This window comes from Electrona antarctica (genome assembly GCF_951216825.1).
Source record: "Electrona antarctica genome assembly, chromosome: 12".
NCBI lineage: Eukaryota > Metazoa > Chordata > Actinopteri > Myctophiformes > Myctophidae > Electrona > Electrona antarctica.
The window spans coordinates 20680414-20707949 of record NC_136793.1 but is presented as its reverse complement, the minus strand read 5'-3'; the positions used below and the strand labels follow the sequence as shown (position 1 = coordinate 20707949).

The window sequence follows — 27536 nt, the reverse complement described above, 5'->3', positions numbered from 1 at the left end:
AGGTGATGGTTTTCAAGTGGTGCCCCTCTTAGGATGGTCCCCCACATGGGTGGTTGGACGGTGAAGTTCCTGGGGCCATGGGCCCCTCAGCCATACTGGCTCCACTCAAAGAGCTAAACAAATAATAGGCTCCAGCCTGTCCTTGGTCAAGTGCAGGCTGGACGGAGGAGACTATGGATGGGGGAGGGGGACAAAGAGCATGGTGCAGAAAGAATGACATGTTGGGGAGACTCAGGCCCAGGGAGTTCAGTGCAGTTCAGTGTTGAGTTGACACCGGTGAAACTGAATAGACAGGCAGTGATGATAGGAACACGCCATTCTATAATGTGAGATATGTGAAATGAAGGTGAATCACACAAGAGTGGCTGTATTGCTGTGCTGATGTTCTCTGTTGCTACTACTGTTTTGAGGAGTAGCTCAGTGTAGATATATAGCTCATTATGTCCCACACCACACATAAAACAAAATGCATTTACAGCAACAAATGCAACTTCTCTGTAGACTCCGGGGTTTCACTGCTAGTGACTTTACTATATTATTTGGTAGGGTAATGGTGGCTGAGATCCACAATCCACACGGTGGATCCACATGGCAAATGGCAACTCTTCCGTGTCGCCATGATGCTTTGTCAATTTCTTCTTACCTATCTAAAAAAACATATTGCCCTATGTGTTGTCACTTCCTGTGCACCTTAGCTTAATTGGCCAGGTGCCTGTGGCTGGTCGTACCAGTAAAACCCTAGGGCTGGGCAATATGACATCAAATCAATAGCACGATTATTTCAGACTTTTGCCTTACTTACTTACTTAATCCTCTTCGTCCCAGGTGGGACATAAGGCCTTAACGATCTTCTTCCATCGGGACCTGTCTCGTGCTGCATGTTGTGCCTCCACCCATGTCAACTTTTGCCTTGATTATTATTTTACACACTTTTTTCCTTTTTTGCCCTCATCGTTTTCTGACTGTACTGTAAATATTATCGTCTCTCTGTTTTTGCACACCACCATAACAAAGTATAAAGGGCAATTTAAGTGTTTAATCAAACTTATCGATTGCTTCTTGATTATTCAATTAACGTACATGAGCAAGATGTTGGTTAGAGGTTAAATTGCCCAGCCCTACCCCTGAGTCTACAGTGTCAGGGAAGGGAGGGATTTTGTATTTGAATAGGGCATAATGTGCTATATAATAGTTATAAAAAGGTTACAAGTGTGGAGCTAAAGTGTTCAAACGGGACACAATCCTCTCAACCACATGGAATTCTGGGCACCTAATAATTCGACAGGGAGTATAATGTGACTTGGGTGTGTGTATATTCTTTGTCTGTCAACTGTTGTGGCAAAAGCTTGTTCCTTTACAAGCCGTTTTTAAATGATTGTGATCTGTAATTTATAGGCATTTTTAAACACCCCACCAGCCCCCACTCCCACTGCTGTATCTATATACAGGTCTGTTTTACTTTATTTTTTTTAAATTAAGCCCAATTCTCTTGGGACCTCTGCAGGTTATTGCATGCTCGTCCCCCAGGGGGCAGTGTTGTCAGCAGAAGCAGCTGCTTTGCCTCGACTACTGTGTAAAGGTGGGTGGAGAAGAATGTGTCAGCAGCAGAGTGGGAGAAGTCCTAAGTCAGCTCTCTGTGCCAAATTGCTTGATTAATGATATACATTGTGATCTTATTGTTTGCATAAAGGCCCAGTTTATCCATTGCTGAAAACCTTCAATGGCCTTCATCAGTTGTGGACAGTATACTAACAAAGTAGACTGCATTTACTTGTGTAGTGTACTTAAGTGAATTATTTGAGTATTGGTACTTTACTTGAGTATTGTACTTTTTAATACTTTTCACTCCACTACATTTGAAAGAGAAATATTGTGTACTTTTGACTCCACTGCCTTTCTATCAAGGGAAAACGTACATTTGAATTAATTTCTTCTAAGCCTTATTTCAAATATAGTGCAAATAGCTGATCTACAAGCTCACAAGTTCACAACTCATCACGATGTGAAGCATTGTGAACTTGTAGATCTGCTATTTCTACTATTGATATGTTTTTGAAAAATTCTGGAAAATCATTGAAATGTTGGAATTTTTTTTACATCAATTAATTGATATATATATACACATCGATTGCCATGTATTAATTAATTAATGATTCCGCCACCACCAGTGTTTTTCAGTGTTTTTACCTTATTTGGTCGACCCACGGGACCCGCGATGTGCCCAGGATGTAAACAAAGGCTGACTGGAGGGGCGGAAGATTGTCTTATCTTTCACCCGGAAAATACATTTCGTAAACACAATCATCGGTTCTTTAGTTATGGGCCATCGAGTATAGCTTAGCTTGTTTTGACCAAAAATACAATCTGGAAAGGGAATCTAAGATAAAAGTATTTTTGAGTCTGATAACATGGAGGCGGACGGAGTAAAAATAAAAATCACTTCCGACAACATGGACACTAGTTTGGCACACAAAGTAGCATGCAGTACATTTTGTGGGAGCATGTCAGAGAAAATCTCTGAAACCGATTGCTCATGATCCGTTTGGCACTGGCAGAACAAGCCACTCTCTCTGTCTGTACATCCTCATCCTACCCAAAGTAGAACTGTCTCCTCTCCTAGGCTCTCAACCAGCAGAGTAAAACACTCATCAATCATAATTCTGAAATTCTGGGCCCTCCTTGGTATCACATTGGACCCCCAAAATGTATTGAGCAATACATAAATGGATAAATGATTGATAGCCCATGTCAGCACAGGGGCCTTGGGGGTTTCCTAACTTTTCACACTTTTACTGGGCTATTGATTATAGCTATACAGTAAAAGGTGCTGCTGAGAACATTCTGGAATCTAGTAGCTATTTCTGTACAAATTATATAACTTACTTTACCGTATTTTTACACTTTAATTATATAAAATTACTTTAGAAATTCTCTTCAGTGAGAAAACATGTTGAGTGAGAAAACAATGTTGTGTATTAAGCTCATCATCTGGGGACCGGGACCTCCCCAAAATTATTTTGAGACCCCCTGGGAACCACCGTGCTACAGGAGGTCTGTCTGAAGGTGCTGCTACAGGGGTCTGTCTGTCTGTTAAAGGTCTTGCTACAGGCCAGGGGTCTTCTGAGGAGAGCTGTTGTTTCACCAGACAGACTGCATACACAGTACTAAACCAGATGAAGTGCATTCCTACACTAGAGGCACCGCAGGCCAAAGCAACATTCTAAAATGAGCTCTACACCCCTATCTCGCGGGTTCAGTTAGGGGGGAGGGGTGTGTGTGTGTGTGTGTGTGTGTGTGTGTGTGTGTGTGTGTGTGTGTGTGTGTGTGTGTGTGTGTGTGTGTGTGTGTGTGTGTGTGTGTGTGTGTGTGTGTGTGTGTGTGTGTGTGTGTGTGTGTGTGTGTGTGTGTGTGTGTGTGTGTGTGTGTGTGTGTGTGTGTGTGTGTGTGTGTGTGTGTGTGTGTGTGTGTGTGTGTGTGTGTGTGTGTGTGTGTGTGTGTGTGTGTGTGTGGGGCTTACTGACCACCAAGAGCTTAGAATCTTTTTGTAATCTTTTTATAGATTTTGCTATGAAAGCTGAGTCTCTCAGCAACTTCCCTTACTATACAAATGTGTGTCTCCACGTGTGTGAGGAAAATATGGCTATCACTGAATAATAGATGTTCTAAAAGTTGTTTTATGCCAGTTATGGTGTGAGTGAATGATTGATTGAATAGTTTATTAGACAGACTGTATAAACAGCAACCGAGTACAGTCAAACACTCAGTCCAAAACGGATAGCACAAAAAACATTCCTTGCAGTCTTGTTTCCATTTAGGCCCTATGGTGCTTTTAGTTTTTTGCACACCCACCAATGTGTTTTTCTTCTCTCGTCGCATCCACTCTTGAACAGACAACCATAATTAAGTACGCATTCACCCTGCAGCGTTCTATGCCTAGAAATTATCTTCTGGAAGATATGAATGACTAAAATGACCTGCTTTCACCGCTATGTACAGCCAATGAATTTCTGAGTGAGCACCTGACATTTTACCACTTGATTTATACTTTATCTTGGTGTTGCTGGCAAAAATACCAATCTACACTACAGTACAAGCCCACAACGCTTTGCAGTTAAAAAAAAGTCAGTGAATGAATGAATATCCAGAATGAGTGTATGACATGGATAAGATGGATAATGGTGTCAACCATTTCCACAGTTGCAATGGAGCTGAACGACGAGTTGAAAACCTATGCTTTTGTATAAGATAGTAATTTTTGCATTGGTGTGCAGAACGGTAGTGAATTGATACCATATCATGTGCCTCACACAGCTGGGCCAAATGCATTGCTCTGTAATTGCAAAGCCTCAGTCCAGAATCCATTTTAAGCTTCAATAATATAATGTTGCGATAAAGATGAAATAACAAGATCTACATTCTGTGGAAGATGGACATTCTTGGACTGTGTTGCACCGTCTATTTCGGAACTATTCATTCCTTAGATGAAAGAAATGAATGTGGGGGGTAGAGGAGTATGAATGAAAGAGGGAGTTGTTTCACAGCAGTGTAATGATGGGGCGTCTGCATCATCTTTTCATTTTATAAAATTACTAAGACTGCAGACTTGAAATAAGATACTACATATTCTGTCATGGTGCACAAGGGCTGTGGGAGTGTGGGTGGCTTCGTGGAAGGAACAGCTGGGAGTTGAAGACACCCCACACTAAAAGAAAAACGTGTGCAAACCGATTACAGTGAGTTGACTGCATGATCCAGTCATCCTCTGTTTAACGTTCCTGTGGGTGTTATATTTAGTTGGCTGGTGCGTTAGATACATGCTGTGGGTGAGGGAGCAGTGCAAAGATGGTACTGTTTTTACTTAGGGAGGTTTCATCTTAATTTGATATCATGCGTCTAAAAAAAGTTGCTTGCTGCATCAAGTTTTGAAGATAAAGTAAATGGAGTCCATACTTTTTTTTCCCCCATGGATGTTGATGACATTTCTGCCAAAGGTGATGTTTCGACCTTCGAGCAACAAGCTCTTCCGAAAGAAACGTGACCTTTGGTGGTTATTTAATAAATATCCATTGGGACCATGATCCAGTTTTATTAGGCATGTACTGCATGTCTCCCATTCTCAACTGCACTACTCGAGACCTTTCCTGCCTATCTTGTCAAATTATTGGAAATCTAGTCATATCTGCCTGGGCAAAACACACACATCACTTGACAGAGGAGTAGTCCCCACACAATTCAATTCAAAGGTGATTTATTGGCATGAGAAAACATACGTTTCCATTGCCAAAGCAAGTGTCAAAAACAAACCGATACCGACTGGCTGAGACAGCCTCGTGTCTCCTTGGTCTCCTCCTCGTCCGTGTTGTTTCTGTCGTGGAAGTGTTGCTCGCCCTGCCGGTTGTGGAAGTGCTAGATAGACGGGGAAAAAACAAAAAACCCTCTTGACTCTCAGCTGAGTTTCATTCCACAGCCCTAGCTCCTTTTTCTTGCAGGGATAATTACAAGGCTTTCTGAAGAACTAACCCCTGCAGGTCCCATGTATGTAGGGACAATCAGTTGGGAGGGGGGGAGTGTGTGCAGCAGCACACACTCAGCCCATGTGCATGCCATGTCAACCATCCTGCAGGTGTCTGCCCCCTCGCCCCCCCCCCCCCCCCCACTGCCTCCTCCTTCACAGTTGGCACAGTGGCTTCCCCTCCGAAGCTTCAAAGGCTTGTCCTAATGAGATCCAGATGCAGAGAGTGAACATGACAAGTAGCCGCCACTCGCTGGGCAGTTATGCAGCTGCACACGCGTTCCTGAACAGGCATACATACCGTATGATGCATACACATGCACACGCACGCGCCACTCTCCCATTCTCAACAGTTGCGAAGGTGTGTGTGTGTGTGTGTGTGTGTGTGTGTGTGTGTGTGTGTGTGTGTGTGTGTGTGTGTGTGTGTGTGTGTGTGTGTGTGTGTGTGTGTGTGTGTGTGTGTGTGTGTGTGTGTGTGTGTGTGTGTGTGTGTGTGTGTGTGTGTGTGTGTGTGTGTGTGTGTGTGTGTGTGTGTGTGTGTGTGTGTGTGTGTGTGTGTGTGTGTCAAATTGGAGCCCCCACTGACACATAGACAGAAGTATTCTACTTTATCTCGGGGCGTTTTTCCTCCATTAAAAACCACAACCATAGAAAGTGAGGCTTTTATGAGAGGAAAAAGCAGCCCTGTTGAATATTCACAGTAGCAACTTTTTAACCCTTTTATAGGACTCTCTAACTTAAGCACTCGCACTGTTTACTGGTTGACATTTGGATTGCAAAACCTGCACTGAGGGCAGGGATTGTTTTTTCTTTTTCAGTGGAAAATGTGACGCTAACTTGTCACAGTTTTGTCAGCCCTTGATGAATAGCCACTTCTTTAGTGAGGTTATTAGTATTGCCTGGTTTTGTCGGAGATCTTGTTGCATCTGTTATTGTTTTCCTCGCCACGGGCCACCTGTAGCGTGTAAAATCATAGTGCTGGCTTCCTTTGCAATGCAGATACATACACACCCCTGCAGCCTGAGCTCGTGTAACTTGGCAACAGGTATGCACCTGCAGCACCTGACATACCAGAATACAATATGTGCGTGCTTAATATTTATGTAACTACTCGGTGACCAGGAACAAAACAAGTTGATCCGGTCTGTGTGTGTCGGCAAATGACAAGAGCCCCGTTTCAGACCTTTCATCCTATTGTGAAATAAGGTCTCCAGACAGTCACAGCTCTTACAGCCCTGCTTGGATCTAAGTGGCATGGTCTGTTTCGTCTCATTTTGTCCTGTGAATTATGGTGAGTCTTCAAGCTTCTCGTCTTTGACTTTTGAAAACATCCTGGTGGTAGATTAACGGATTGATTTTTACTGTGAACACATGGCCACCGGCACCAACTGCTAATTTAATTCTGAGTGTGCAAATGTCACCAAAAGGACGTGTAAGGTTACCGTACATCAAGGGTTGCATTTGCACACACAAGAGTTTAAAATTTATAAATGAATGAACACAAATTATTTTACTAGCTTGAAAACATACTGTTGGTGCCTTTCTTTCAGACATTTAGTCCTGGCCTCTCATGACCACTTTTTGTGTGGATGGGCGTGCAGCTGTACATGCATGTGCATATGCTTGTGAAAATGTGCACGCATGCATGCAGGACTTGCTAAGTTTCAGCGGCATTTCAGTCCGCAGCATTCTTAAATTCTCAAATTCTTAAATAGATTGCAGAGCCGTGTCAGGTAACTGAAGAGCCACACAACTTGACACAAGGCTACCTTTGCATGAGGAAAGCTTGGTTGGCCTGTTGTAGATGTACTGTACTGGTGTAAATATAGTAGATCTAGATCTTCTGAGTTTCCTTTGGGGAAGCATAAGCTATTCCATTAACACAATGGATTTTGTGCAACTGGCTTTGCAACATACTAGCCAACAATTTTTACTCAGTCCCCAATGATGAGAAGACTTCCGCACACCCAGTTTGTTGCAGGTGCGTTGGCGGCAAAGCAGTAGACGTAGAAGGAGGGAGACCCGCACACTGCTAGTGAATTTGTGGTTTGGTATGGAGCAAGACCATAATATAACCTTTTCAGTCAGTATTGACTGTCTGTTAAAAAACAAACCTTCTTAATTTTGGTATCAAGCCTTCCTCAGTGGTGTTGTGTGTACAAGGAGAGACTGATAGACAGACAGACATGACAAGGACTTCAGCTGCTACTGGTAAAAAAACGAATAATTAAACAGTAATCACCCGTGAGTGATAGCCCCCCGTACTTGATGGCACCCCCCACACACACACACCCCATTGTCGGCTAGTACCGGCTTTGGTAAACGACATGTACTTGATGATAGTGTTGATTTCACCTCTGTGGCATTACTCAGTGTATCTATGTATCGCAAATTCCTCATTCTAATTGGGATGATAAATTGATTGATTTGGGCTTAATTATCATTTTGTTACAAAGGCCTCTTAAACGCCAAAATGAAATCTTAGCTAAATGTAAATTTACAATGTCTTGCTGACATATGTGATATTTTGAGCTGCTGCCTTGTAGCAGACTGTAAGCAGCACTTGAAATGCCTGACACGTGAACTAGACGGGTCATAGTGTACCAGCCATCTCAGACAGTCCTTGTTTATGACCACTCCACCCCCATGGGACACACCTAAACCCCCCTCCACCCCCATGGGACACACCTACCCTCCACTGCTCAACAAATTAGGTAGTACACGTAGAAATTCTCGTTGTTAAAGGTACAGCTCCATTTAGTTTCATACTCGGATAACAATGGATAAGCGATTTTACTGTGTAGCTTTGTCTGCCTGTAAACCGATTTTAGTTTTTAGTTCAATAGTTGACGTATAAATGAACGTATTCATTGATAATAATCACTCAGAGGCCACCTGCTGCTGACTGAAATGATCCAATGTCAGGTAATTAAATTATTAATAACTTTACTTACTGACATTAGATCATCCCCCAGTGTTGTTTTCAGTGTACTGTAATGATGGGAGGCACACATTCCAGTAGCCAGTCAGATAACTACTGGGACAGGACCGACAGGTGCATCTGTCTGTTTTGTGTCTCTTACTCCAGCCCATCAAAAAGATTATAATGCGTTAAGTTATTAATGGGCTACAGAGTGGTGTTCTGCCACAAGGCTGTTTATTTACACTGTTTCCACCTTCAGCTGGCAGAAGGTGGAGAGAAATGCTGACTCTTTCATTGGACAAGTTAATATTTAGCTATTTATGAAAGGGAATATGGCTTATACAAACCATTGTTGTTGTCCTTTGGACCCTTTTCAAAGTTGAAGGTCAGTCCAGAGACCATGGAGGTGACCGGAGGTCATTTGTCTCAAAGTTAGACCTTTACCTGGAGGCTGCTGGGACACATTGGGGTGGCCCAAACTGCCTAAAGTACTCTTTCCTCTTATAGTACACAGATCGTTTGGCTGTCATCTGAGGAAGTCGGCTAATCTTAGCTTGGTAACCCATCCCTCCCTCTCTCTCTCTTTGTGGATTGCTGGGCTATAGGCTAGTTGTCAGAACTATGTGGATTCACTTGTACTCGCTACCTGCATACTGTCAGAAGAAGTTACTATGAGAGTTACAGGTAAATTGCTTGGGTGAATGTTTAACAAACGTATGTTCTCAAACTTCTCATCATTGTTGTGGATTTGCAGTTTTGTTATAAGCACGTGAGCTAGCATAGACATAGCAATCCAAGATGCATACAGCATGCTAAAGCAAGTTTAGCTTTTATGCCGGTTTTCATATTGCCATAATTTCTACAGAACAACATCATAATCTATCCCTCAGTGTCCGTTTCAACTTAACAGGCTGCTCATGCACCCCACAGTATTTATTTTGGTTAGAAATTGTTCTGCTTGTTGCTACTGAATCGTTGAGCAACAGTCATTGAATGTGTACACTGGCACATCTGACATAGTAGTAACATAATGGCATTTAATCCTGAGTAGCACTTTGTCCTGCAGCAGTATCCCATAATCACTGTCGGGCAGAAACCTTGTATCTCCATATTTCATATCTTTGTTTTTCATAATGCTATTTTAGACCCAGATTGAAAGTGGCTGGAAAGTGGATTGAAAGTCTGTCTGCAGGTTTTATACATATTTAAAGGGATATTTCACTTTAAAAAAAACATTTGGTAATTTTATCGTCTACTCAGGCTTATGTGAACACCCCAGACAGTTTTTTAAATTGCTCAATTCAATATTTAGATATTTGATATTCATTTCACCCTTCCTACTGTATCCTACCCATTGTAACTTCAAACTCCATTTTAACCATGATAGATTCATCGAAAATACCGGTCCTTTTTTCTGGTGACTGATATTGTCCTAATACGTGAGGGGGCCAGGCTTTTTCATTTACTGTTCATTTATTTTTAATAATTCTTTTAGATTTATTTTAGTCGCCTCCGCGTCCTCCTGGAGGAGGTTATTTTCCAAAACAATTATAAAAAATACATGAAAAAGGTTAAAAAAAAACACGGCTCCTCACGTATTAGGACAATATCAGTCACCAGTGTTTTCGATAAATCTATCATGGGTAAAATGGAGTTTGAAATTACAATGGGTTTGTATAGGAAGAGGGCGGGTCAGCTAAAATGAATATCAAATAATTCGTTTTGACTGACACACCCAACACATTTTGGTGAAGTCTCTCAAAATTCTTTCTGTATGATTATCTGATCTTGGGAATGCATGGAATCACGAAAATGATGTAAGGATTACATTTGCTGCTCCTTCCTACAGGTTTGTGTAATAGCAGCCCATGGAACAGGACACTTCAGAGACGTTTGGTTAGTCAAATGGTTGCTTGTTTGTTGTCTCATTGCATGGAGAAAGTAGTTGATTTCTTGAATTGCTCACTTCACTCACATGGTCTCATGTCCTCATCTTTGCAGAAATCTCAGTGTTGTGTGTGTGTGTGGTGACAAATCAGTTTCTATCATACTGTATGTTTGCGTCTTGTCTTTGTAATGTCATTTGCACATTTTGCAGTATATTTCCCTCACACTGATTATTCAAGCTGACAGGGTACTGTGGTTGCAATCCTGGTAAAGCACAATAACACGAAATATCTTGCTCCGCGGATTAGAAATTGATAATCCAAAATGGTCTCCTCATTGATTTGCACTCGGATTCTGCCAATATGACCTAAAACCCATTACCTCATTTGTTTTATACTTCATATTTGATTTAGCTAATACAAATGTATTAGGAAGAAGATCCGAAATGGATCCATATTTGATTTAGCTATTTGTATTAGGAAGAAGATCCGGAATGGATCCATATTTGATTTAGCTATTTGTATTAGGAAGAAGATCCGGAATGGATCTAGATCGGTAAAATCAACAGTTATACTAACAAATTAGTATTATAAAATTGGCCAAATATGCTTTGTTTGCGTTTTATTTGTGTTAAAAGATTTGGTTCATTGTGCGTGGTAAGTCAATGAGGAGACAATTTCTTTTCTAATCAACGGAGCAACAGAAAAACCATGGCAAGGTAACCAGTACCAAAAGTGTCATTAGCGATATTTTATACTTTGTTGTATCATGGTGACACGCTGCGGAAATATCCGAAGTTCACAGCACGTTGCATCGTGGGTTTAAAATGACATGATTGGCGCGCCAATCAAATATGACTTGATGGAGAGTCTTAATTATTAGAGAGCTAATGGAAGGTAGCATCTTCCTATAGCAGCATTAATTGCATAATGCTGGATTAGTTGAACAATAAATTACTGTGTTAAATGATGGAACCACATTGAAGTTCAATGTTGATAATGTTAATGCACCAAAATTGATGGAAAAGCTGCAATATGTCTGTTCCTCAACATGAAAACTTTGTTTTGTAGTTGCTTCTGTTTATGAATATGCTCTGACTCTGTTTATATTACAAACAGATGGCAAATTAAAAAAATGTCAAACTGATTTTCCATGCAATGCCATGCACTCTGCACTGCTTTCCTCCAATGAATGAAGATAATTCAAGAATAGATTTTTTTAGAACGTGGCATGGAATTTGAAGTATTTGGAACCGTACCAGGATCAAAGATTTCTATAAACAATCATCCCCCATATTTAAACATTTTGTATCTTGTAACTTTCCCTGCTTCCTCGCTATACTCCTTGCTAAAGCTATATAAGACCACAATGTACAGTGTATATATTTATATGGACCAGCTCGTGAATCTAATTCTATTCACATGCTTTAGATGATATCAACTCAAAACAGCATTCAGTTTTAATTATTTTCTTAGTGGGCCTACACAAATTAAATGCAGACACGTTTTTTTGTGTTTTCTATGATGCCGCAGTAACAACAGCAGTAACATACACACAAGATTGATCAAAATAATAATATTCAGATATGAGGTTAAATCCTCTATTTCCCTCACATCACCTAACCCTATATATAGTACTTCATTCATTGTACTTCAATAGTGAAAATAGTGATCGTCTATTTTAACGGAATGTTTGTCTTCGTGCCCAGAGGTGTAGGGATGCTAAGGTTCATGTATTTAATTCTGAGGTGGAGCAGCTGAGAAGGGGAGGCCAGTTGAGAGCTTGTAGGTCTACTGTAGGACTAGGCCTATTTGCAGATCAGAGTTGGTTAAGCAGGCTCTCTCTCTCCCCTTCATATCAGAGCTATTATAGGTCCTGGTGGTCACGATCTAGATGCGTCGTCCTAATTGCTGTGCATCTTTTTTTGGTAGCTCAGTCAGTCAGTAGTATAAACAACTTTCTCTAAACAGTGCTGGCCTTTCTACAGTATGGCCCTAGTAATGCATTTTTCCACTGAAACATCACCTGCATTGGTGACCAGAGCTGTTTCCATCAGAGTTTTAGCTGCTGACAGAGAACTTTTAAATTATACTTTTATTGGAGAACGAGGACACTCACTGGTCATTTCTCTAGGTCCTCCCACAGGTACATATAGTCCTACAGCTTAATACTACACCCAAAATTACTACATTTTGTATCAATTTACTTACCCCATGTGTCCTGGAATATAGCTCATGAAAGAAAGTGTAAAGTTCATGGATTGAATTGAAGACCTGCATGATTGGTCTGAGGCGCAACACAGTGTGTGAGAGGACTTCATGGGATTCTTTTTCTCCAATATATCGATAAATAGATGTTTGGCATGTACTGAGCATAATGGTGCCTGAGACTATTATACTGCATGATTAGTTTACTTTGATCATTTGTTACATACATTTTGAATTGGTAAAACATGCAATTCAGTTGATTAACTGCATTGTATCACAAATGGCATAATGTTTTGGAATCTCTGTGAAGGCAAGGGAGTAAGAAGAAGTCTTTGTTGTCTCCATTGTCATTCATCCAGATCTTTTTTTTTTTATATCTAAGCCGTCTGTTGCCCCCGAGTCAAACTCTTGTTCCCCGTGTTGGTTCCATATTAAGGGGAGAATAGCTCTTTTGTGTTGGTTCATAATGTATCCATTGATAATAATGACTGGACAAGTGCACACAAGACCTTTTATGCTCATAAATGTCAGATGCAAGCACACCTGTGAAAAATCATGGGTACATTCTGTTGATTGCATTAAGTGGGCTTTTAACCTTTTTAAAAAGAAAGGCCTATTGTGTGATGCAACTGTGTAAAACTTTAAATGTCTTTCATTTACTCTGTCAAATGTATGAGAGATTTGTTTGTTTCTCCCAAATCAATTAGCAGCTGTGCTGCTTGTTGTTTTAATCTTCTGTGGTTATTGGCTGTAAAAACAGACGAAACCAGGGCAGGTCAGGTTGTGGCCTCCTGGTGGCGCTATAATAGGCCAATGTGAAAAGGGTGCCATTTCTTCTTACGCCTTGGATGGCAATTGGATGATTTGAGGCATTTTGTTCCAAAAATGTGTTTTGCAAAAATCCAATGTGAAAAGGGTGGGATATATTCCTCAGCCTAGTAGGAAAGTCTGTGAAAGATTTCACGTAAATTGCACGCTGCGTTCATGATTGGAGGCATTTTGTTCCAAAAATGTGTTTTGCAAAAATCCACCTGTTGTTGGCGCTATAACAGGCCAATGTGAAAAGGGTGGGATATATTCCTCAGCCTAGTAGGAGGAAAGTCCGTGAAAGTTTTCAGGTAAATTGCATGCTGCGTTCATGATTTGAGGCTTTTTGTTCAAAACGGGGCCAATCCTGTAAACTTTGAAAGCCAATGTTAGCCAATTAGGATGGAATATGAAATATCGGACAGATCCGTCTTGAACACATGACTATAGAGATGCTGTATAACGATTTGCGGGATTTTTGGACAGAACCTGGAGGAATAATATTAAAAAAAAAGTTTTCAAAAGTCGGCCTCCTGGTGGTGGCGCTATAACAGGCCGTTCTGGAAAATGTGGGGCAGAGGTTCATCGTTGGCATCCAGGGAGTGTGTGTGTGTGTGCGCAAAATTTGGCATCGACTGGGTTAACGGTGCCGGAGATTAGCTGGTAACGGACGGACGGACGGACGGACACACACACACACACACACACACGGGGTGCAAAACATACTGTCTCTCCCCATGCCTTCGGCCTGGTGGAGACAAAAATCTGCCTATAGGGTTTCATGTTCCTCTAATGCGGTAGAATGTGTATTAACATTATTATTATTACTACTACAAAATGCTCAATGTGTGCTTGTGTTTTCTTTCTTCTGTGTCAGTTTGCAGGTTGCATGGTAAGCTGGACTTGATGCATGGCAGTTGCATGACCCCAGTGACTGTGAGTCTTGTTCTGGGACAAAGAGTGCACGGCTACAACCATGGCTCAAACCATGCACGTGAATGGCAATGGCCCAGGTAATCACCTGCTTCTGTATTTACTTGGTGTTCACTGATGCCACTGTTCACTTACATTCTATGTAAACTAAAATGTTATATAAACTGCCTGAATATTATGCATCTGATTAGTTGTTTTGCATTATGTGTATTATTATACTGTTCTTTTTTTTTTACTGTCAAAGTTATATTTCTCTCTCATCCACATATATGTGGTTGCAATAGAGCGTCGCAGTCCCGCCCTCTACCATGGACCAGGAAATGATTCTCCGTTCATTTTCCTCATAGACATTTCAGAAAGTATTTATTTAAAGACGTTTACGCCGCGGACAAAGCCAACTCGAGTCGTGACAAATCATGACAACAAACACAATTGTTGGGGCCGAAAAAATAATTAGAAAGAAGAAAAAAACGGCAGGTTACAACACTTTTGTTGTTGTTTTTCTTCTTTGTAATTATTTGTTTGGTCCAAAATATTGTTTGTGTTGTCATGAGTTGTCACGACTCGAGTTGGCTTTGTCCGTGGCGTAACCGTCTTTAAATAAATACTTTCTGAAATGTCTATGGGAAAAATGCATTGGGATTCATTTCCTGGTCCATGGTAGGGGGCGGGACTGCGACGCTCTATTGAAGACCAACTCATTGGCAACTTGTTGACAGGTCTCGAAGGTCCTAATCTGTGCATGTCACCCTGGCTAAATAAAACCTAGCCACGTTGGGATACAATAGGGTCTAATGTGGCTTAGGTATCCAGTTTCATCTATGTTGGTATGTATACTTAGCCTGTTGAGGCCTACACAACCTTGATTTTGCATGTGGATGCTATGTGGAAATTATCAAAGATGATTTTCTAAGTCTTTATCTGACTTATTTTAACAAATCCAGTGTTTATTCAAGCCCAAGATGGATCACTGCATCTACATTCTAAAGCTTTTGTAATGCTCAGTTCTATTGCTTACAGTAGAGTAATAATCTATATATTACAATAATCTTTGTCTGTCTGTGCCTATCCTTTCATCTGATCGAGCTTCACATTTATTAAATGCATTGTTAAAAGCACACAAGTACAATATTAGTGAGTAGCTGTTCTATAGAACCCCATTGCTCCAAACGGGAGCAAGAACTGTGGAACAAGTTTTCTGCTAGATTCTATGCTGTGGTGTCACGGGCAAATGGAAGTTGCACACCACTGTTGGAATGTCAGACATGGCATGTGCTGCCAAAAAATGCTAGCAAGTCTGATAACGGTGTCAGAAATGCATTATACCACGTCAAAACAACATATGTAATTACTTGTCTTCAAACTTAAGGAGTCGTTTAGGACTTAATTTGACCCCTCCCATTTCAAAAGTGCACCAAGGCTGTTTGTTTGTGTGCTTGCGTGCGTGCGTGCACAGAGAGAGATTTCCACACTTGAGTGTGAAATCAACCCTGTCAGCCTAGGTCCAGCATAGAGCACACACCTGCAGACGGCTCACATTCTTGGCCTGGCAAACAAACACAAGCGGAAAGTGAATCCTTTTTACTTACAAATCCGCAGAGGTATGCACAGCATGCGTGGCAGATCATTTCTGGACACTTGAGCACCATGTTTTGTGTGAGCCTGCCACCGCTATAAGAAACCTCTTTTTATATACCGACAACCGGCTGACATCTCTGCATTCTCAAGAAGAAAAATATACACAAAGATGTGTATCAGATGTGTATCACATAAACAACCACAGAGAAGCTCAGCGTTTGCATTTTGAGTTTGATGTTTTTGATTTAGCTCAGCGTTTACATTTTGAGTGTGGTGTTTTTGATTGAGCATTGAGTTGTAGGATATCAATTGTTATCTGTGAAGAGGCACTTATGCTGTGCAATGGTACAGATCCATTTGATAGACTGATGTTGGAAAATAAAACATGGAGGCTGGGGCTCTGCCATTACATGGCAGCAATGAACCAAGACAGAGCAGCCTAGCAGGAGTAAAGTGAAAAGTGGAGCTTGTAGAGCTTCTCCAAATCCTCTCAAGCAGTGTTGTTTCAACAGAGAGACAAGCCAACTACAACTTAAAACGCCCCACGGCATTGTGGTCCGTGAGCCGGTTTCTTATTGTGTCTGTAAGACCTGTGTGTTTGTGAGTGTGCCAGAGGGGCAGGGTGGCACCATGTCTCTGTATTGTAAATGGCATAATTGTTGTGCCTCATTCACTAGGCCTGACTGGAATGGATTTTCAACATTTTCTACACCAAGAGATTTGTCATGTGTTGGCAAAATGGATCTCTGGTTTCAAGTGTGGGTTTGCCTCTAATTACATTCAATAGTATAATGTCACTCTTTGAAAGGATTACATTTTCATTGAAACTTTGCCTTTATCTTGGTTTAGACATTTGTAAATTACAATCTTTTCAGAACCTAAACTGGGGTTAAAGCACAATTACACCTCTGTAGAAGTTTGAGTTGTGTAGTTAAGTTATTACCATGTAACTCCTAATATTGTTGAGATATCTTCAATAGTTGCTCCATTGATTGAAAGTTGATTATTGAAAATATTCTCCCCATTGACTTAGATTTCATAGTGAAACATCATGTCTCAAAGGCACTCTTTTAGTGTTTGTTTGTGTGCTAAAACAGTGACTTTGAGACCTGTATCACTGTGAAATCTTACAATAAATGCGCCAAATCTCTATACGTACATCTGAAATCCACGTTACAGATGTAACGTGACACACACACGTTCCTCACCACCACAGGAAGTGCAGTGCCCGGACTTGAGTCGGTCGGACACACGGTTGTCCAGAACCACCAGAAAAGGCTCTGGTACCTAATGAGCCTAAGTCCCCACACCTGATCAATTTCCAGATTCTGTCTCAGCCAATTGATTGCCATGGCAACCCCAGGCTACACCTACTGAATTCCGCACACCTGCCATTTGATTACTTAGTCCACTTTTCACAAAGTCACTTTGTGACACATGTTTTCCACATTATACATTTACTCACTGCACAAGGACCTTCCACAACAAGGACCCCCCTCATATGTGCATGCATATATTGATCTCCATATGGGCATAAAGGGGATTCAGAGATCTCTGTGTATGGGCACAAAAGGTACACAAACAGACAGACGGTTTAAACGGGTGCTTTGACCACCCTCAGTTGCAAATTCTGTCCCCTCAGTTTAAGTTTTATGTACATATTGTTTTACTATATAAAAATGATGTGTGCCCCATTCATTTAGTCCTGGAGCCGAGCCTGCACATCAAAACACGTGATTGGCGCTGTGGGCTTTTGAAAACAAAGCATGTGATTGGCAGGGAATGCCATTACTGCACAAATACATTAACTACACTGTTGATCTTTATCATAGTATATTGAAACAACAATAATGTCCATTTCGGCCTTTCTCTGTGTTCTACAATTCACATGATGCATTTTGTGAGAAACCATTACATCAATCTGATGTTTTCTGAAGTCAAGATTTCTATTTTGACATATACACGGCAAACGATGTCACAGCCACCATGGGTAGCAACTAAAAACAAGCAGTTAGGAGTTATAGTTTTCATGATATTGTCCTGGTAACTGTTTTTTCAATAGCGTTCAGCCCTCCAGTAGCGTTCAGCCTGTATAATTGTTTTACTTTATGCACTAAGGGAGTGAGATGGACAAACCCTTTCATACTTCATCTCCTGCCTCACTGCTTGCTAAGGAAGCCTGAACATTTCCTTGAGTCTGCGTCATTGTGTAGAATGTTGTTGAATTTGGCAAGAACGTCTGGCACTGTCTTGCGAGTTGCTTGAAAAATGAAATGTTTTCGGTTTAGCACTCTCACTCTAACTATTTGTCCTTGATTTCCCACCCTATCCGCCATTGAAAGAAATTGTACAAAATGTGTAGTGTAGTGCTGTGTTGTTTGGTGTTTGCATCCTGGGTTTATGTAAGAATGCATGTCTTCAAGCTCATAGCAGATCTACAAGCTCATAGCGCGGCACCGAGTGCCGCGCTACGAGCTTGTAGGTCTGCTATTCGTGATTTTACACTTATGCAGTAAGAGGGGTTGATCAAACGTTGTTGTGACAAATTAGGCGTATGGGGCTCACAGGCAGGGTCAGGAAATACCGCGTGTGCGTGTGTGTGCGCGTGTGTGTGTGTGTGTGTGTGGAACCTCTGTTATTCTGTGTCGGGGCGTGTGTCTGGCTAGTAGCTACCATACACTAGTCCTGTCCTCTAAACACTTCACACAGCAGTATTTTGCCAACATTCAGCGTCACACACCCAAGTGTGAGTATGATACATGAATATTACACCATTTTCTGGTAACTTAAATATTGTTTTAACACTAGCTACTGTAGGGCTTCACGCAAGACCTGTCTTATGATTTTCTTGGAACTCGAAGGAAAGTTCTCTTGCGTTCTAGACAGGGAATAATGGTAATCTTCTCAACTGCTATTTTGGGTGGTTTTCATTGGAAAAAGTATACATTTTGTTAGACGGACACGATTGAATTATGTGTTTGGGGGATGTTGACATTTTTAACTGCCCATTTACTGCACAAGTATGCACTCTGTACTGTATGTACTCGTACAGGATGTGTACAGTATCTACATTGTAGGTGAAGTCTTGTACAGTATGTACAAAATAAACAGTGATGTGTCTAGGCGTCATGTAGCTAGTCATCAGGGAAACCAACAGTATACGATGTATGGCAGCAGTAGTTCTCATCCTGTTAAGAATGTGTGCTCATAAAGCTCTCTCGCTGGTATAATGTGCCAGTGAGCGTAGGCTAGCAAAACGGATGCGGAATTTCACGGATTAGTGATTAAACCACTTGAAACCTAGCATCCCTATTCTACGAGGGAATGTTTGCCATAGAAATAGCAGATCTACAAGCTTAAGTTACGACGCATCACAACGCGTTGTGAGGTTGTAAATAAGGTTGGTTATTTTCGTCCAAGAGTGGAGGGAAAAGGGGACAGAGTACAGCGCAGACCCTGGTAAACAATTAGTTTACTAAGTATAGATGGTTTAAGTGGTTAAAACCAGGAAATAGTTGTGCCTTGGAGGTGCTGTTGACAAATTCACATGCAACTAGGAAACTATGCAGCCTTTTTAGTGCAGTACTTTGTTTTCCGTATCCAAGCACACAATGGAGTTTAAAGGGCTTTTGTTATCACTAAATGTAAACTTTTACAAACATCCCTGCAAACATAGGCATAGTGCTGATTGTGTCATTTTCCTCTGTCCTGAATATAACTTCATTGGTCAACACAAACATTCCAACATGAACAGGAATGCCAGCATTCTAAGTAACTAATATTAGAGCCCAACCGATACCAGTTTCGTGGGTCTGATTTGAGATTTTCGAGAATCCTAGACCACATTACTGTTTGTGTTTAATATAAAAATAAACACAAACACAAACTTGGTTTACTTCTTGTCATCCTGTGTCCAGGGCCGGCAGTGCACATTTTCATTGTTGGGCCTCAGGACAGTGGTAATGACTTTCCTGTCTGTGAAAGACTTGTGATTGGCCTTCGTAAAAAAAGAAAATCAAAAGAAAAAAGCTTTCTTTCCTTGGCTACTACAGTTGAGTTGATGTTCAGTAATCAATAATATTTATATTTCTGTATCCCTGCTGAGGATGCATGACACTACAAAGATGTTTGGAAGCCCATCTTTAAAATCTGTTTTGAGTTGTTTACATGCCTAATGTTTCATTGGGTAATTAAAACTGCTCACAGTTGGCCATTTTATCACCACTTCAAGACCAATAAAAGTTTGCTTTCAGAATGTGACTGTTTTCCAGCTCCATATATCAGATGTTAGATGGAAAGAAGAATTTTAATACAATATATTCAAATTTGTCCCAACTGACCATATACTGTATATTATGATCAGTTGATATTCCTTTCACTGATTGTATTAACGATTAGAAATTGTCTATTGTTTTAGTCAAAAGGTAGTCTCTCGAGACCGACTGGCGCGGTTTTCCCTTTGTTTTGCCAATGGGTTCCCAGAATGGTCAAAAGGAAACCGGTGAACGGAGTGCTGCCTCATAACACTGTAGTATTGTGTAATCCCTGTCACATTGACAATGTAACAGCTGTTGATGATCATAATGGCTCCTGAGCCCTCATCAGTGTGACTATCGGTACCCTGTCACTGGAACGTGCACCCCCCGCACACACATCAGTTGTCCCTCAGTGATGAGGTCACAGATCAGCTGTTCAGGGTCTCCGTGCCCCAGTACCAAAGAGCACCCTGTCACTTCTATGACATGGCTGGTGTGCTCGCTGTCCCTCGTGCCAAGGGAGTCCTCAGCTCCAGACAGTACAAGAGTCCGTCTGTGTCAGCAGAGTACAGGGAATATTTACACCAGAAAACACAGGATGTGCCCTTTCAGGTCAGTACATGTCACAGTAGAGCACGGCATTGACAGTGGACGCTTTGTGTTGGAACGTGTAGCACAAAATCTGCACTGTTCAAGATACTTTATTTTAGAATGGATTGATGTTGAAGTTTTCTTTCAAGCGATGTTGGCTAACATTTGCTGGTACATTTCATTCTCAAAGATGTATTCATTAATATTCAATTCACTTGGAAGAACTACAACATGAACCCACTGTTTCTCGTTCAATAGGTAACTCTTTGTTTTAAAGGTTTGACCTCTGATGCTATAAGTAGCCAAGCAAGCTACATATCCCAAGAACATAGGCTTTATTGTCATGGCTGCAGCTACCTGACACTGAATAACAGGACCCCTGTTTGGGCAGGGAAGAGCCTGGCTGAAAGCTGCACACGATTGGAGGAAGCCATCGGCCAATAGCGCGTCTGACTTGTGCTTGGCTAAGTTTACACCAATAGTGGAATTTTTTCCCCTTATGGAGTGAGGATTGAGAAAGAGTGAAGAGAGAGAGAACAGCTCTGTAGTCTGTTCCTTTTTATATCCTGTCCTGCCAGCGCGTTCACAGTGAGAGAGAGAGAGAGGAGAGTGCTAGGGTCTGGAGCCTGCTATTTGACTGAGGTAAGTGAAGTTTGAACAACAAGGCAGTGAGGTTTTCGCAGCAGGCTTAGCATTGTAATTCCCTCCTCTGTTTTCACTGAACGGAAAGGATTGACGGAAGAGGCTGTCGGAGCAGTGTGCCCTGGGAAGTGAGACCAGCGGGGCTGTTTATTTCAAGCCCCTGTTTACTTTAGTCTGTAAGAGTTCCTGGCATACCAAGAACAAGGCGCTGTATTTGGCCAACACAGTGTGAATGTATAGTCTGCTAATGGCCTGGATAGTTGGGGAAAGCAGGCCTCTCTCATCTGATTGAGGGGGCATTTTTCAACCAGACGTGTGGAATTTGGACTTCGATATAAGCAGCTTTGATTGACATCCAAGAACATGGTTTACTCAACAATTAAATCTAGATTGTTATGTTGTTGTTTTTTTCATCCTTTGTGGAAAGACTGCAAAGACATGCAAAAGTGTTTATGTGAGTGTTTGAGGGTAGAACAGTCAGTTTAGTTTTTTAGAAAAGGGATCATTTGAATCGGTAAAAGGGATGGATTTTGGACTTAAAATATTGACTTGGTGTGTTGACCTTTTATCTCTCTGTGCTTTCTGACTATCCATGTTCTGTAAACAAGAGATTATGCAGGTTGTCAGCAGGTCTGTCTGTCACAATACAGTCAATGGTCACAAGCCTCAATCATGTTAATGTTTAGTTGTATGAATAATGCCATGCAAGGCTATGAAAAAAAAAAAAACATTATTTACACCGAACAGTGACATTAAAATGAATATAGTTTTGTATTGTTATCAAGAGATGTAAATGTGCCTCGACAAACAAGTTGTTTACTTCTCAAGTACATTTTTTCAGGGAGTTGCTGTCCCATTGGGCTCTTGCATAGTTTCAGGCTGACTTGAGCCACCCGTCTCCAAAATGATTACCACTCGTGTTTTTCTAGCAGAAACATGTGAAACATTTGAGTCGTGTTTAGGCTTGCAGCTGCAAATAAGGGCAATTGTCTGCGGCTAAGGAAACACTTAATGTTTAGTTTTACCTTCAAGATTCTTATTTAATGCAAAAGAAGACATTTGTCCAGCTGTCATTTTTGTTTTGTTAAAATGAAATCCTATTCTTATCACAAGACGAGGATCAAAACATATTCAGAATTTGAAGAAATTCTGAATATGAAAATGTGAACATTGCATCTAACTGAATGTTGTGTTCTCTTTGTCTACTTTTCTACACAGAGAGAGGACAGAGGTGTCCAGGCACAGAGGATGAAAAGGATTCGGTGGCCCCCTACTACGTTGAAACCCCCTACGGTTATCAGCTAGACCTGGATTTCCTCAAGTATGTGGATGACATTGAGAGGGGCAACACCATTAAAAAGCTGAGCATCCAGAGGAAGCCCAGAGCGGCCAGCAGACCACTGACAGTGCCAAGGGGCAGCACCAGTGGGGGCAGCGTTCAGGCTGAATGGACCTCCACAGACTCCCTGTCCTCCTCCAACAGCGACGACACCAAGCAGTCCCCAGTCTTCTTCACCTCCAGGCCCCTGCAGGCCGCTCCGCCCCTCACCCCCACACTGACGCCCACCCTGAGCAGGGCAGCCGTGGCCTATGACACCCCGCTTCAACTGTCCTGCTTGAGCAGTTCAGAGCCCAAGCAGCTCCTGCCGCCCCCCTCGCCCCGGTTTGCCACTCGCCACAACACCCAAGTGGAGAAGACGCTGATGGAGACGCGGCGGCGTCTTGAACAGGAACGTCTGCTCATGCAGCCCCACAGCGAGCCCCCTCCTCCCCGCCGCCGTCTGGCCAGCTTTGGTGGCCTGGGCTCCAACAGCTCCCTGTCCTCCTACTCTGGCTCTGTGGGTCTGAGTCAGATTTCCCCCAGCAGCCTTCAGCCGCTGCCCCTCAATGGCCACCTCCACAATGGGGAATACAGCACTTACTACCCGCCTTCCCTGGGCAGCTCCATTCGCCATAGCCCCATGAGCTCTGGCATGACCACCCCGGTGACCAACGTCAGCCCTATGCACCTGCAGCAGATCCGTGAGCAGATGGTGGTGGCTCTCAAGAGGCTTAAAGAGCTAGAGGAGCAGGCCAAGAGCATTCCCATCTTACAGGTCAAGATTGCGGTTCTGCAGGAAGAGAAAAGGCAACTGACTGCTCAGTCCAAGGGCCAGGGACCTCCCGGGGGCTTCCGTAAGCGCTCGTACAGTGTGGGCAGTGCTGACCAGATGGAAAGCCCGGGCCCCATCCAAAAGGAAACTGAGCTCCACATTGTGGAGCCTGAAGCCCAGGAACAGAACGCTCAGCGTCTGGAGGAGTTCAGGCGCCTGGCCGCCGAGGTCCAAGCTCTGGAGAAAAAGACCCAGGACACCAACACAGCTGAAATTCGGCAAATCCAGCCCGCTCGTGCACAGAACCAAACTCGCCAGCAAAACGTTGGCATCGGCGCAGACGAAAACATGAACAGCCTCGCCGTCACAGAGAGGAAGTTGGCCACGGAGCCTCGGTTTCGTGACACCGGGGTGTCAACGGAGCGGCAGGAGACGCGCAGCGCCGGGGTGGGTGTAACTGAGGCCATGCTGGGCATGACCAGTGAAGCCGAGAAGGAGATTGAGCTCCAGCAGCAGACCATAGACGCGCTGAAGGAGAATGTCTACCGCCTGGAGGTCCAGCTTAAAGAAACCACCCACCAGATGGAGATGGGCAAGCTGAAGCTGGAGCTACAAGCGGCCGGCGGATCCAGCAAGAAAAAAGTAGACAAGGGATGCATGGCCCGGCCCGAGATGTATAGCACTTCTGTGGAGGCCAGAATCCAGACGAACACCCAGGGAGTGGGTAATCACATGGAGTTCAGCCATGCTAGCACGGCTAAGACTCTTCTCACCCAAACTGTAGGGGTGACTTGTCAACCCAGTGTGTGCAGCATTGCCATAGGCCCTGAGGTACCCATGGAGCGATGGGTGGTGCATGAGAGAGTGGAGGTCCACGACCGATGTGTAGGGAGACGAGTGGAGATGTGCCACCAGAGAGTAGGCTTGGACCTGCTGAACATCTGTGATGTTGGAGTTAACACAGAAGACAGCTTGGCCCTCTGTGAACCCATGGCCGAGCTGATCAAGGAGTCTAGATCGGTCGGTTGTGGGGAGTGTTCTGTGGACGTAGTTGTCAACCCTGTCAAAGAGCTTGTGTCTCAAGGAACCAACCCGGATGTTGTCACCAAAATGGACTCTAGCATCATGGTCACCCCTGAGACGGCATCTCAACAAACTAATACCGAGACGGAAGCTGTGAGCAAGGCCACCAACACAAGAACAGCCATCCTGGCTGATGCATTCACCAACACTGTTTCGGCCACTTGCGACAAGCACACCAGCACAGTAGTCAACGAGACCAGAACCATTGCTGCTGGGGATGGACTTGTCAAAGACGTTACAGACACAGCAAATAAGCGTTCTATAGCCGTGGGAACTACCACAGAGGTGGAGTCATCCCTGGGCAAATCCTCCCCTACCAAAACCAAAGACTGTGGCGTGGGACCATTAAGCATTCACGAGAACGTCTTGATTGGCCTGAAAACCAGGAACATAGCCTGTGGTCCATCCCAACTGACGGAATCTACCAAAAGCAGTGGGGAAGAGAGCACGGGGGTCAGCATTCAGGCTGTGCCGACAAAGGCGCAGGCCGATGGGGCTGCAGGACTGGACCACTACATCGAGAGGGTGCAGAAACTCCTTCACGAGCAGCAAATGCTTCTGGCAGAAAACTACAGTGAGCTCGCCGATGCCTTCGGTCAGCCCCACTCCCAGTTTGGTTCCATCAACAGTGAGCTGGTCAACACCCTCTCGTCCATCAACTCGGTCATGAAGTACGGGAGTGCCGAGGAGCTTCGAAACGTTGACATCCTGAATCTGCAGCCAGGGGGCGCCGTCGCTTCCCACAAAGGTCAGGCTTTAAATGCTTCCAATGTGTGTTTATGTTTATGCTGCAAGTTGATGACTGAATGCATAATATGTTGGCATCCCTTCTCTCAGTCACTGTATTGCAAAATACTGTACATAGTTTCCTAGCAATGAATTGTCAAGGGACACACACACGCCACACACACACACACACACACACACACACACACACACACACACACACACACAGCTGGCGCAGCCAGACTGTAAAACATCTAACCAAAATGGCTGTTAGCCATTAATCTGCTGCCTTGGGGGGACATTGAAGAGAAAGTGAAGATTTACTGAAACAATTAGATTTCACAAGATTGACTCGTTTTAAACCCTGAGTTGTATTACCCAATCCATTGCTCTGCTCTCTCACTCTTTCACTAGGATTGAGCATTTATTGAGGCTTTTTAGCTACCTTAATTAATTTAGCTACCTTTCAATGCATTGAGCAATGCATAAATAGGTGATTCATAATATATATACATATACTGTACATATTGCTGATATATTTGTTAGACGTCAATTTTGAAATAGTCTTCAGCACACATACTAGCTATATTTTCCCCTGCAGTGCACTCGTAAGGAACTATTCGGTGAGGAACAAACTTGAACTGAATTGTCACCATCCCTCACTGACCTGTCCACAAAGAGATACAACAATGCTGCAATGAGGCAATGCAAACAATATGGCTGATATAATAACGTGGCTGAGGACCAAAGGTCTATTTTTAATCTGTGGCGGCCCGGTTTGTGCCATGCTAGTGCAGAGGAGATGGTGGGAGGAGGAGGACGGGGGTTTGTGCCATGCTAGTGCAGAGGAGATGGTGGGTGGAGGAGGACGGGGGTTTGTGCCATGCTGCAGAGGAGATGGTGGGTGGAGGAGGAGGGGGGTTTGTGCCATGCTGCAGAGGAGATGGTGGGTGGAGGAGGACGGGGGTTTGTGCCATGCTGCAGAGGAGATGGTGGGTGGAGGAGGACGGGGGTTTGTGCCATGCTGCAGAGGAGATGGTGGGTGGAGGAGGACGGGGGTTTGTGCCATGCTGCAGAGGAGATGGTGGGTGGAGGAGGACGGGGGTTTGTGCCATGCTGCAGAGGAGATGGTGGGTGGAGGAGGACGGGGGTTTGTGCCATGCTGCAGAGGAGATGGTGGGTGGAGGAGGAGGGGGGTTTGTGCCATGCTGCAGAGGAGATGGTGGGTGGAGGAGGAGGGGGGTTTGTGCCATGCTGCAGAGGAGATGGTGGGTGGAGGAGGACGGGGGTTTGTGCCATGCTGCAGAGGAGATGGTGGGTGGAGGAGGACGGGGGTTTGTGCCATGCTGCAGAGGAGATGGTGGGTGGAGGAGGAGGGGGGTTTGTGCCATGCTGCAGAGGAGATGGTGGGTGGAGGAGGACGGGGGTTTGTGCCATGCTGCAGAGGAGATGGTGGGTGGAGGAGGACGGGGATTTGTGCCATGCTGCAGAGGAGATGGTGGGTGGAGGAGGACGGGGGTTTGTGCCATGCTGCAGAGGAGATGGTGGGTGGAGGAGGACGGGGGTTTGTGCCATGCTGCAGAGGAGATGGTGGGAGGAGGAGGACGGGGGTTCACTGTGCCATGCTGCAGAGGAGATGGTGGGAGGAGGAGGACGGGGGTTTGTGCCATGCTGCAGAGGAGATGGTGGGTGGAGGAGGACGGGGGTTTGTGCCATGCTGCAGAGGAGATGGTGGGTGGAGGAGGACGGGGGTTCACTGTGCCATGCTACAGAGGAGATAGTGGGTGGAGGGGGACGGGGGTTTGTGCCATGCTGCAGAGGAGATGGTGGGTGGAGGAGGACGGGGGTTTGTGCCATGCTGCAGAGGAGATGGTGGGTGGAGGAGGACGGGGGTTCACTGTGCCATGCTGCAGAGGAGATAGTGGGTGGAGGAGGACGGGGGTTTGTGCCATGCTGCAGAGGAGATGGTGGGTGGAGGAGGACGGGGGTTTGTGCCATGCTGCAGAGGAGATGGTGGGTGGAGGAGGACGGGGGTTCACTGTGCCATGCTGCAGAGGAGATGGTGGGTGGAGGAGGACGGGGGTTCTCCATGCTGCAGAGGAGATGGTGGGTGGAGGAGGACGGGGGTGATTTGTGCCATGCTGCAGAGGAGATGGTGGGTGGAGGAGGACGGGGGTTTGTGCCATGCTGCAGAGGAGATGGTGGGTGGAGGAGGACGGGGGTTTGTGCCATGCTGCAGAGGAGATGGTGGGTGGAGGAGGACGGGGGTTTGTGCCATGCTGCAGAGGAGATGGTGGG

General features: G+C 43.9%; 1 protein-coding gene across 5 annotated transcripts in view; it reads left to right on the top strand.

Annotated features, from left to right (window-relative positions):
• Positions 1 to 27536, top strand: part of kank1a (KN motif and ankyrin repeat domains 1a) — a 62823-nt gene that overhangs the window by 21769 nt on the left and 13518 nt on the right. For 2 of the 5 annotated variants that reach the window (XM_079516752.1, XM_079516750.1), the window contains exons 2-3: positions 14221 to 14349; positions 22555 to 25260. In XM_079516752.1, coding sequence (XP_079372878.1) covers positions 14313 to 14349; positions 22555 to 25260 — 2743 coding nt within the window. In that variant the 5' untranslated portion in view covers positions 14221 to 14312. Of the gene's footprint in view, positions 1 to 9058; positions 9120 to 10284; positions 10332 to 14213; positions 14350 to 22554; positions 25261 to 27536 lie in introns of those variants that run through there. The other 3 variants (XM_079516749.1, XM_079516748.1, XM_079516751.1) reach the window with 2 other exon arrangements.